The sequence below is a fragment of the Mus caroli genome, unplaced genomic scaffold, assembly GCF_978045245.1.
Source record: "Mus caroli unplaced genomic scaffold, Mus_caroli_1 scaffold_15, whole genome shotgun sequence".
NCBI lineage: Eukaryota > Metazoa > Chordata > Mammalia > Rodentia > Muridae > Mus > Mus caroli.
The window spans coordinates 83197568-83210455 of NW_028227270.1; the positions used below are offsets into that span (position 1 = coordinate 83197568).

General features: G+C 45.2%; 1 protein-coding gene across 7 annotated transcripts in view; it reads left to right on the forward strand.

Moving 5' to 3' along the window:
* Cage1 (cancer antigen 1) overlaps positions 1–3969 on the forward strand; it is a 31899-nt gene extending 27930 nt beyond the window's left edge. For all 7 annotated transcript variants that reach the window (XM_085831165.1, XM_021180475.3, XM_085831168.1 and 4 more), the window contains 2 exons: positions 1979–2047; positions 3854–3969. In XM_085831165.1, the coding sequence (XP_085687291.1) occupies positions 1979–2047; positions 3854–3938 (154 nt within the window). In that variant the 3' untranslated portion in view covers positions 3939–3969. The remainder of the gene's footprint in view (positions 1–1978; positions 2048–3853) is intronic.
* Positions 3970–12888: the final 8919 nt, after the last annotated feature.

Here is a 12888-nt window from a genome sequence, read left to right on the forward strand (position 1 = left end):
TAGTGGCACAGTTCTAAGGGTACAAAATGATCTATGTTATGACCTATATCAGGTAAAAACATCTGCTGAGAGTGTGTGTGTGTGTGTGTGTGTGTGTGTGTGTAAGCCAAAGGGACTCAGTTATCTCCTTCCACTGTGGGTTCTGGGGATTGAGCTTAGCTTGAGGCTTGTGTGCCAAGAGCTGTTGCCCACCAAGCTATCTCACTGGCCCCTACATTCTGCCCACCTTTGGTGTTTCCTGAGCCCTGCCAGCCTGGTTTTTTGACTTTCATTTCCTTGGTAACTTGACTTCCATCTGTCACTTTCAATCTGTGACTGGCTTTTGCCATTATGTTGTATTTCCTAGAGACAGAAGAAGCTTGGCTCTTCCTTTTTAATCCCGGCAGCCATTCAGTGTCTTAACTGGTTAATTGGACTTTAACCCACTTACACTTAGAGTTAACGCTGAGAGCTGTGTTGCTTCCTGTGGCTTGGCTGGTTGTTTTCTGGTTAACTGGGTTATTACTTATTCTTGTCTCTCTGTCCATCTGAGGGGTGTGGGTCTGGGGGCTCCTTGTTCAGAATCTTCCTCCTCTCTAGTTAAGGTCCCTTTTAAGTATCCTTTGCAGTGCTGGCTTGGTGGTCTTGGGTTGTTTTATTGTGTGTTTGTCTTGAAACATCCATATTTCTCTAACATTCTGGAAGACAGTTTTCTGGATAACCTTGTTTGGAAGGCAATTTGATTCTAGAACTTGAAATATATCATTCCATTCTTTGGATTTAGGGCTTCCTTTGAGAGGTTTGATGTACTAGGTTTACCTTTGAATCATTCCGTTCTTTCTGGTTAGAGGTTTGATGCACTGTGTTTGCCTCTGTAGTGAGTTGGCCTTTTTTTTACTTGTAGTTTTTAGTTCTGTTTGTTTTGAACCTTTTTTTTCCCTAGCATGTTGACTATGTGCCCTGAAGAGTCTATTAGAGATTCTAAATGTCTCTCTTGCTTGGATCTATATCTGTCTCTGAATCTCTGTCTCTGTCTTTCTCCCTGTCTCTGCCTCTGTCTCTCTGCCTCTGTGTCTCTGTCTCTGTCTGTCTCTGTCTCTCTCTCTCTGTCTCTGTCTCTCTCTCTCTCTCTCTCTCTCTCTCTCTCTCTCTCTCTCTCTGTCTCTCTCTCTTTCAATGCCTAAGAATAGAAACCATGCAAATCTCTAGCAGGCCAACAGAATGCTGTGGCCATGCTATGACACCACCAAGCATCTTCCTGTGGTAACACAACCCCAGATTAGGAGCTCTGTTAACACACTCCCCCAGGGCTATACGGGGCGTGCACTATGCAAACAAAGATAGCTGAATGGCATGCTATATTGCTATGATCTATTCTTGGTTTTAGCTCTGGAACCTATAAAGGGAAAAATTAACCAAGTGTTCTGAATTGCCAGAAAAATGTTCAGCTTCTGTGGGGGTTTGAATGAGAATGGCTTCCATAGGCTCTTAGGTTTGAAGGCTTGGTTCACTGTTTGTGGAACTGTTTGGGAAGGATTAGGAGTTTTGGCCTTGTTGGAGAAAGTGTGTCCCAGGAGGTGAGATTGGAGGTTTTAAAAGCCCATGCCAGGCTGGCTCTCTCCCTCCCTCCCTCCCTCCCTCCCTCCCTCCCTCCCTCCCTCCCTCCCTCCCTCCCTCCCTCTCTCTCTCTCTCTCTCTCTCTCTCTCTCTCTCTCTCTCTCTCTCTCCACTTGCTGCTTGTGGATTAAAATGTAAACTTTCCATCTGCTGCTTCAGTGCCATGTCTGCCTGCTTCCTGCCATGATGACAATGGACTCACCATCTAAAACTGTCAACAAGCCCCCAACTAAATGCTTTCTTTTGTTGTCTGGGTTATGGTGGTTTGTTTGTTTTGTTTTCCTCACAGTAATAGAACAGTGACTAAGTCTCCAAAGAATCTACAAAATATTCATCTAGAAAAGTTCATTTTTGTGTAAAATGCAATTGTTTCTTTCTTTAGTTTGGAAGAGAGGAATAGACATTTAGAAGATTTAATTAGAATGCCCAGAGAGAAAGCCAGAAGGCCAAGGTAAGTTTTCCTTGTGTTTAAAGAAAATAATGTCTTTAAAATTCATATAGTAAATACTACATTTCATTTTTTCTCCCCTTACATTTTTATTTAAGATAATAAGATCAATATGAAGGATTTTGTGCTTTCCTAGTATAAAGTGGTTGCCTGATCAAAGTTTCTTGTAGGCCTTACATAGTGTCACATACCTAAGTTTCTTGTAGGCCTTACATAGTGTCACATACCTAAAAACCCCAGCCATCCTGGAGGCTAGCCTGCAACGTTTAGCAAGATCCTGTGTCAAAAACAGTTTTTTTTTTAAATCTTATTTTTGATATGGTTTCATATGCTTTAAAAAAACAAAAACCACCACCACCATCACCTATGTTTTGCTATGTAGCACAGATTGCAATACAAGCTCCTCCCACCAAGCGCCCCAAGCTCTGAGATTGCAGGCACCCTCCACTTACCTCATTGCTCTCAGGGTTTTGTGGAGCCTGAATTGGCAGGCTTCTGCCTGCCCTCTCAGAAGCCGTAAGCGGGATTCTACAAGGGTTATAAGCAAGGTGCTTGTCTTCAATAAAAACCCTTACCTTCTACATGCTTATAAGACGACTCTCTATTTGCATGAAACCCTGAAATCTATATGTTTTAGAAAAGTCTCGGCCAGTCATGTAGCCCAGTACTGTAGGGTACTCAAGCGTGTCGGGCGACTGTGAGAACAGTTGGGTTCCAGCTTCAGCGATCCATATACTAAAATCGAAAAGTTAGAAAAAAATCCTAGCTATTTTATATGATCACCTTGCAAACACTAGTTTAAATCTGCTCAGGGGTTTTGATTTCTAAAACAGCATGAATTTTCTCTTGCGTTGTAGAAACAAACCATGGGATCTATTTCTAGAATTATTTTTAAAAAATTTTAAATATAATTTTACACATTTACCAGTTGAGACATTTGTTTACATATCACATTTATTTTTGCACTGAATTTGAGGCTTATATATATGGATTTATTGACTTTGAAACAAGAGAAAGAGTTCATAGGACCCTCCCAGCTGGTAAGCCCATTTGTGTGAAAACTCCACATCTGTGAATAACTCTGAAGGCTTGCTTGAGCTGCTGACCTCAGTGTGCCAGTCAGAAGTTCAGCCTTAGAATTCCTCTACATCTTTTAAAAGTGTGGCTCTGATATGTCCACTTATCTCTGGCCATAGAAACAGTTGAATTTACAGATTAAGAGATAGTCCTAGATGTCTCTAGATGTCTAACTTTTTAGAATGTTTTTATTTCATGTATATATGTGTCTGTGTGTAGGTATGTACACATGAGTGTAGGTGACTCCAAAGGCCAGAGGCTTGGAACTGGAGTTACAAGCTATGGTGAGCCACCTGACATGGGTGCTGGAAACCAGACTCTGGTCCTCTGTAAGAACAGCGAGGCCTCTCAGACATCTCTACCCCAGATGACTAATTATTGCTTCATCTCGAGCAAGAAGATTTTGTAGGTTTCATTTCAAAGCTGAATCTTGACCTAAGTAAATTAGGAGCCTATTAAATATAAGGAGACTGTGGCACCGTATTTTATTTATATGCACCAAGGATGGTCCTCACTAAGGGTGGTCCTCACTGAGGGTGATCCTCACACTGTGAGGGTGGGCCACACACTGTGTTGAAAAGTTTCATTGTTTTAGGGTCTCATAGTTTGATATAAATGACAAGTTCTTGAAAGTGAGAGACAAATATGCTAAATAATGACATGCCTTTTCACCATAGTCGCTATTTTAGCCTTCACTCCCTATTTTTACATCATTTTCCTTCTTTCTTACAGACCAAGATTAGATAATCACCCAAAGTCCTTGACCTTGATAAGTCATCTTCAGGGCCACCATAAAGAATGTTCTATTTCCATGTGAACTGACTGTAATACATGATTAAATATTCATTCCTGAAGTTATGTTAACTTATTTGTGTGTGTGTGTGTGTGTGTGTGTGTGTGTGTGCAACGAGTGTGTGCGTGCATGCCTGAGTGTCTTAGGTGGAGGAAAAACTTAGGTGTTCCTCCCCAGGAGTCATCCGTGCCATTTCTGGACACGGGCTCTCTCACTGGCCCATGAACTTACCTAGTAGGCTAGGCTGGTTGGCCAGTGAGCCCAGGACTCCTCCTGTCTCCGTCTCCATAGTGCTAAGACTGCCAGTGTGAAGCACTTTCCAGCGCTTTCAAAATGTGCGCTTTAGAAATGTGAATCAGGTCCTCACACTTGCTCTCCAAACATGTGACCTATTGAAGTTATTTCCTGCTTGGTGTCCTGTTTGCCCCAGTCCATCCCTTTGTCAAATCCCCAAACTAGGCTGGAAGTGTAGCTGTTAATCAACACATTCTGTCCACGGATATGCAGAAACCGTTTCATCTCACCAAAGGCAGGTTACACTTAAATCAGTCAGGTACATCGGGCATGGTGGCACACGTCTTTAATCCCAGCACTTGGGAGGCAGAGGCAGGTGGATTTCTGAGTTTGAGGCAAGCATGGTCTACAGAGTGAGTTCCAGGACAGCCAGGGCTACCCAGAGAAACCCTGTCTCAAAAAAAAAAAAAAAAAAAAAAAAAATCAGTCAGGTACAAGAGGGAGTATGTGTGGTGTGTATTCCGAAGCACATGCTGAACTAGTCATATGATCACACTTCTATCTGTGGGAGAGCTCTATCCAGCAGAGCCTCTAACACTTGTGTCTGTGGGAGAGCTCTATCCAGCAGAGCCTCTAACACTTGTGTCTGTGGGAGAGCTCTATCCAGCAGAGCCTCTAACACTTGTGTCTGTGGGAGAGCTCTATCCAGCAGAGCCTCTAACACTTGTGTCTGTGGGAGAGCTCTATCCAGCAGAGCCTCTAACACTTGTGTCTGTGGGAGAGCTCTATCCAGCAGAGCCTCTAACACTTGTGTCTGTGGGAGAGCTCTATCCAGCAGAGCCTCTAACACTTGTGTCTGTGGGAGAGCTCTATCCAGCAGAGCCTCTAACACTTGTGTCTGTGGGAGAGCTCTATCACAGCAGATCCCCTATGAACGTGGAAACAGAAAATATGTTGTTTGCTCAAGTCTCTGGACACATGGACATAGTGGTCCACCAGAACCCCCACGGGGTTCAGACCTGTCTTTGGGGAAGGGGTCTTATGACCTGTTTGGGTGGATGACCTGGAGGGCTCTGGATGGATGAGGAACACAGTGCAGGGGAGGCCCAGCCAGCACTGGGTCAGCTGAGATTGACAGCTCAGCAATCCAACGAATTCATTTTAAAGAGAAATAGGAGTGCGGTTGTGGTGATTTAAATACAAATTCCCTGCCTGCTGGACTTACTTGTTTGAATGCTTGGCCATAAGGAGATGTGGCCTTGATGAAGAAAGTGTATCCTGATAGAGACACACTTTGTGGTCTCTTATGCTCAAGCTATGCCCAGTGTGGCACACAGTTTCTTTCCTATTTCCTTTGGACCAAGAGGTAGAACTCTCAGCTCCTTCTCCGGGACCATGTCTGCCTGCTGCCACCATGATGATAAATGGGCTGAACCTCTGAAACTGTAAGCCAGCCCCAATTAAATGTTGTCTTTATAAGAGTTGCCTTGGTCATGGTGTCTCTTCACAGCATTAAAACCCTTTATGAACAGTAAGAATGATAAAAATCAGAATATTTTTTAAAATCACATAAAAGCATCGAACCTAGCTTATGACCAGCTAACAGAGCCGCAGCCCCTAGCAGTGTCTCCATTCAGTGAGGTGTTCATGAGAGCTGTGGTGTGACCCAGTGCAAGGAGATACCTTCATTATAATTCATGCCCCTGGCGTCCTGGGATCCTCTAGGAAACCCGAACATGCTGGGGGAAGCCAACTATTAAAGAGATAGCTGCCTCTAGACTCTGCACGCAGTTGGGATGAAGCAGGTGAAAGGAAGCCCCCACAGGCCATCCAAAAGCAGGGCCCTGTGCAGAAGCTCTGAGCTCAGGCATCTCCCTGCCTCCCTGATGGAGGGTATCTCAGAATGCAGACGCCCCTCTTGGTACATGGCTCAAGGAGGAGGCCCCTTATAAGCCAGTCCTTTAAGAAACATAAGTGGGACATTTCTCCCTTGGAGACCATCCCACTCTCAGGAGTTCTTGCTTCATATATCTATATCCATAGAAAGATAGATAGACAAACAGACAGACAGACATCCTCAGTTAAGGGGGAGGGGGAAGCTAGGTGTGGTGGTGCACACCTTTAATCCCAGCCCTGAGGAGGCAGATGTGGGTAGATCTCTGTGAGTTTGAGGCCACTTTAGTCTACAGAGTGAGATCCACAACAACCAGAACTACACTAGAGAGACCACATCTTAATCAATTAATTAACTAATTATATAGTGAAACTGCTTAAAGGGAGAAAGAATGATTAGATGGGGCTGGAGAGATGGCTCAGAGGTTGAAAGCACTGACTGCTCCTCCAGAGGTCCTGAGTTCAATTCCCAGCAACCACGTGATGGCTCACAACCATTTATAATGGGATCTGGCGCCCTCTTCTGGCATGAAGGCATATATGCAGGCAGAACACTGTACATAATAAACATGTTTTTAAAAAGAACCATTAGATGTTTTTGATAAACTGTGTGGCAGGCTGTGAGTAAGATGCTGAGGAGGTGAAGAAGAAGAGGTAGAGATCACAAGGATAGTCCTGTGTAGGAAGTGAGATGAGGAATGGTTCAGAACCCTGCACAGGGTGATGGTCCTGCGGCTGGAGGAGCTGGTAGGAAGTGGCCCCAAAGGACAGAGAGGACTCTGGGAAGGCTTTTCAGAAAGTCTGGCTCTGAGCAAGGATCTCCACCACTGACTGGGTAGTTCCAGGTTGAAAGAGGAAAGCCAAGCATGCCCAAAACATACAAGTCTGAGATGCCTGTCAATCCTGGACCCATAAGTCAGGTTTGAAAGCTAAGCGCTTCCCGTGGCAAGAGATGAGGATGGTCACAAAGAACAATAACCACCCTAGCAAACTTAAACTTGATCCCCAAGAGCTCCCGGAGGGACTCCAGTCAGGGAGTGATGTGGAACTTGCTCTTAGGGGTCTTTCACGGGAGGGCTGATGGAGGTGACACTAGAATCGGGAATACTGTGAAGCTACTCAGGCAAGAGAAACTGTGGCAGACAGTGGCTGTGGCCATTAAGGGGGAATGAGGCTGTGCAGTGATCTCCTGGGTAAAGTGGAGAGTATGTGGTAACTTGTGAGCTGTGAACACTAAGAGAAGGCTTCCAGATGCCGAGCAGAGTTGGTCTGGATGCATGGTGGTCACCTTTTACGTGCCTTTAACTTCAGTACTCTAATGGTTGGGGCAGGAGGACTGCCATGAGTTTGAGGCTAACCTGGGCTACATAGTGAGTTTGAGGCCAGATTGGGATACACAGTGAAATCCTGTCTCAAAACAAAACGGTAAGAGGGGCAGCAGGTTTATAGAGAGGTGTGAAGAGCTCGTATAGCTGGTTGAAGATCAGCATAGTATATGCTGAGAAGGCGTGTGCTAGGAGCAGAGCTGAAGGGAAGCAAGGGATGCTTGATGGCACGCGGCCTTGGAGAAGAGCGACCAGCATAGCCTAAGGACTGGACAGAGGACGGGAAATCCAGGCTGCCAACTGAACAGGAGCCAGAGGCTGACGGTTTGCTTCTCGCCTGGGGTCTCACCTTAGGGGCTTGGGACAAGACAGAGGTTGCCTATGGCCCCTGCTGCTGCTTTCTCTGCGCCAAGCTTTGGCTACACCGCAGCCAAAGTGATCCTGTGTGATCACTGTGCTGTCTCCTGACCCCTTGAATCTGACTCTTTACGTCTTTCATGACTTACTCCACCGCTTTCACCGTCTCTCACGTCGACATTATAGCTACTGAATACTTACCCCTCCTCTGAAACACTCTTCATGCAAGCATCCTTTTCCCTGACTCCCCACTAGGCCTTCAGAGAGACTGGCCTCCATCCTCCTCCTCCTCCTCTCAGTTCTGCCCAGGGTTTCTTGCACTTGGCCCTGGCCTTCAAACTGCACCTGACCACTCTCTTCCCTCTCACCAGGGCCTTCCTTCCCATTCTGTAAGGAAAGTGTCCTGTGAGCCCTCATAGACCCAAAGCAGATAGGACTGACAGCCGTAGGTAGTGTATCCATTCTCCGAAGCTTAGTGGTCAGTACTTAGTAGTCCTGCATAGAGTAGTAGTCGTCGTCCTCCTGCACAGGGAGAGTCTAGAGCCTGGAAAAATGAGTGCTGGATGTTGTAAGGTGTTTTCTGTAAACTTCTGTTTGTCTGCCTGGTCCCAAGTCCCAGAATAATGACTCAGAGACTTAAATATGTTTACAAATGCCTTGGCCAAGTGCTCTGGATCGTTCCAAGACTAGCTTATAAGTTAATCATCCTTTTATAAGTTCTGCCATGTGGCTGGTTACCTGGTCCTCAGTTACATGTGACCGTCTTCCTCTGCATCTGGGGCCGAATCTCTCTTCCCTCATGCCTGTCTCTCCCCCAGAATCCTCTCTCTGTACCAGAACTTCCACCTTCCTGTTTCCTGCCTAAGCTAGTAGGACAACAGCATTTTTTTATTGGCAAGTGATTCTTCCATACAGTACAAGATATTATGCAGCTGGAGGGAAAGGGAAGCCTTATAGGAGCGTCCCTGGATTTAATGGCACAGTTAAAATCCAGGCCTAGTTGGACTACATTGAGAAGAAAACTGCAAAATGAGACATGAGACTGAAAGGAGAGGCCTCTGAGCCGTCAGTTTTGAAAGGTGGTATTAGAGGGAAGTGGATGTTGACGGGGTGATAATACTGAGCAGCCTTCACTGTGGTGTAGAGAGGGATGCTCTAAAACCATGTCTCTACACAGGGGCTGCCATCTAGACTGCAAAGGATGACTGGCTTTCGATTGGCCTATAAACATTTTACTGCAAGAGAAAGGAGGGCAGAGCCTGAGGGGACAGAGGCAGGTTAAGTGGTGGGTTTTGTGGTGATCAATCTGGTGGCTGGATTGCCCATGTTCTTTTTGAAGTGTGGGCTAGGGAAGGAATGGTGGCTCCCCTGCTAATTGCGGAGCTGGCCAGGACAGCTTCATTTTCTGTTCCCTTTTCCCACGGACATTTCCCCCTCCTGAGAGGTATACAGCAGAAAAATTTAATTATTCTCAGCTCTTTACCACATGGAAGAACTTAAGTATTTGTTCATACGCAGTAAACACAATTGTTTCAACCAATATATTATTGGACATATCATAAAAAGCAGACTACAAATTTAAGGAGAAAAGATGTAAGAATATCAAAATCATTATCCCATTGATTCAACAAGTATTTCTGAGCTGGGCTTGTGGGTATACTCCTAAAGTACTGGCACCCGGGAGGCTGAGGCAGGAGGGTTCAAGGCTTAAGGCCAACCTGGGGCTATACAAGATGGCCCTGTCTCAAAACAAAATGAAGTTTTCTCATGTCAGACTGTTTTCTGTGTCATGGTATATTGACATCCAGGAGACCCAAGAGCTACGGATTGTGTAAGAAGACAGGAAATGCTATGAGGGGTGACTTGAGAGGAAGAAGAGGCATGGGGGAGTTGGGAGGATGCTAGGAACCAAACTTGGGTGGTCTGGAAGAACAGCCCTCTCTCCAACCCAAGGGTTGTAATTTTAAAGCAGGCCAGGGTTAAGGGCAGAAGGTGAGGGATGAGAGAAGTTCTGAAGGACATGCAGTCACCTGGAGGGTACAGAGGCTCATGGCCTTTTCATGGTGCTGAAGCAAACTTAAGTATAAAGGGAAGTGATTGTCTGCTCCCACAAATTAGCAAGGAATCGAATGACCAAAGCAGAGATCTGTCTGAACAGTGCCAGTGAGATCACCCTGGATGTCCCACGTTTCTAGAAAACAAGATACCTTCCAAAAGATAGGTCAGAGGTTTCGGGGAGACAGGGGGCCCTGAGAAGGCTGAAATTAGTAGATGGGACTTTGCAATCAAGGCTGTGTCGTGATAACTCACTCAACCTGCTCTGAGCTGCTCATGTCAGGATGTTCTGTTGCTGTGAAGAGACACCAGGACCCAAGACAGCTCACACAAAAGAAAGCATGTTATTCAGGCTTGCTTACAGTTTCAGAAACTGAGTCCACTATCATCAAGGCAGAGAGCATGGCTGTACACAGGCAGAATAAAGCTGGAGAGGTGCTACATCCTGATCCACTGGCGGCAGGAAGAGAGAACTGGTCCTGGCAAGCTTTTTAAACCTCAAAGCCCACCAGCAGTGACATACTTTCCCCCAACAAGGCCACACCCACCCCAACAAGGCCACACCTCCTAATCTTTCTCCAATAATGCTACTAAGTATTTCAATATATGAGCCTCTGGGGGCCAATCTTATTCAAGCCACCACAGCTTTTTGTTTGTTTTTGCGGTTTCAACAAACTTGTCCTTGTGTAGCAGTAGTTAGTTAACCACTCTGTGCTCCCAACAGGTTGCACACCCACACCTGCCCAAGAGGTATCTGGATTCTTGAATGAAAGATACACACACACACACACACACACACTCCAGTTAATTTTAATGTGTCTTAACGGCTGGGCGTTTCTAGTCTCACTGCTAGCAAACACTCCCCTCTGGTACTCCTCAATTAAGATCTTTTAAAATCTATATTTCGAGCCGGGCGTGGTGGCGCACGCCTTTAATCCCAGCACTCGGGAGGCAGAGGCAGGCGGATTTCTGAGTTCGAGGCCAGCCTGGTCTACAAAGTGAGTTCCAGGACAGCCAAGGCTACACAGAGAAACCCTGTCTCGAAAAACCAAAAAAAAAAAAAAAAAAAAAAAAAAAAAATCTATATTTCATCTCTGAACACAGTTGGGGAAGTGGCCTGTGTCAGTGGGCCTTTAGGTCTGGTCTTTCTTCTTTCTTCTTGTCATGACAATCTCTGCTTCTTTTCTCTGTTTTGTTTCCAACCCTGTGCCAATCTCAAAGTCTCATTTCAGTCTGTCTGCCTAGCCGTTGGCTGTTGGCTCTTTATTGAGCCATCAAAAACCAGTTGGGGACAAGGACCTTCAGCATATTCCTGACTTGGGAGATTGGAATTCAAAGCATTAAAACCAATTCCCAAATCTCATCCTTTCTGTCCAAATTAAAAAAAAAAAACTCTTAGACATAATTTGAGCATAACCATAACACATAAATTACAAAGTATGATAATATATAATTAACATCCAGTCCATCATATTTATTAACAATATAAAGTATTTTACCTTTTACCCTAACTTAAAGAGCTTACCATTCTATACCTGAATTATGTTCTGATTTTAGCTTGTATTATGTCTTAGTCAGGGTTTCTATTCCTGCACAAACATCATGACCTAAAAGCAAATTGGGGAGGAAAGGGTTTATTCAGCTTACATTTCTACATTGCTGTTCATCTCTCAAGAAAGTCAGGACTGAAACTCAAGCAGGTTAGGAAGCAGGAGCTGATGCAGAGGCCATGGAGGGATGTTACTTACTGGCTTGCTTCCCCTGGCTTACTCGGCTTGCTCTCTTACAGAACCCAAGACTACCAGCTCAGGGATGGCACCACCCACAATGGGTCCTAACCCCTTGATCACCAACTGAGAAAATGCCCCACAGCTGGATCTCATGGAGGCACTTCCCCAACTGAAGCTCCTTTCTCTGTGATAACTCCAGCTTGTGTCAAGTTGACACCCAAAACCAGCCAGTACACATTACCATCTGAAAAGCATCCTTTCAAATCTATATCATCTCTTTCAAGGCTAAACAACTTAAGTTTGCTTGTGAGACTATAACTAGTCTTCAACCCCATCAAATATCCAAGATCCTTGTATTTAATCCGGGAGTGCCCCCTGGCACAAGAAACTGACAAGGACTGTAACTGAGGGGAAGGTACAGAGACACTGTCCTTGTACTGAAGATCTCACTGTCTCCCTTTCTGAGGTCTGACTTCAGGTGGTGGCACTTCTGACTCCTTAATGTTCATAGAATTTATAGACAGTCTCTTTCCCCTGTTCAGGTCAGACATGTGTTCATCTGATCTGAACCTACTGGGGTTAATTAAATTGAGATATAGTCTGTGACTTCTACTTCAGTCATCTTCAACAATTCGGAGGGGAGTTTATTTGTCCCTATGTGGCTCAGAGGCTCCAATGATCCTGGTGGCTGCTTAACCTGTGTAGTGGTTTGAATGAGAACAGGCCCAGTAGGCTTGTGTTTGAATGTTATGTCCCAGTTGGTGGAACTGTTTGGTAAGGACTTATGTGAGGAGGTGCATTGTTGGGTGTGGGCTTTGAGGTTTCAAAAGTCCGTACCATTGGACTTACCTCTCTGCCTTGTCCTTTTGGGCTGAACATATAAGCTCTCAGCTTATATGTTATTAGCACTGCCTGCCTGCTCCCATTCTCTCTGATGCGATGGTCAGGAACTCACCCTCTGAGACTGTAAACAAGCCTACAAATCAAACACTTTCTTTTATAAGTTGCCTTGGTAATGGTATCTCTTCACAGCAATAGAAAAGTAACCAAGCCAGTCCCTGAATCAGGATTGTGTCTGGAGGTTCTCAGCCCAGCAGCTACATCCCGAGTGTTTCACACTGACCAGCTGAAGTTGCCAGGAATATGCCAGAAGTGAGATCTTTGGCCTAGAAACTGCAGAAAGGCTAGGTGATTGCTAAGTTTGGGTTGTTAAGAAAATTACAGAACTGAACCTCAGAGGGGGTTGTGGTGCAAGCCTAATGATCAGAGTTCAAGCCCAGAACCCATCTAAAATGTGGAATCAGTTCCCCAGAAGTTTTCCTTTGACTGACCTTTACATCTATCTCTGCGCTGGCAATTATACACCAGAGAGACAGAGTC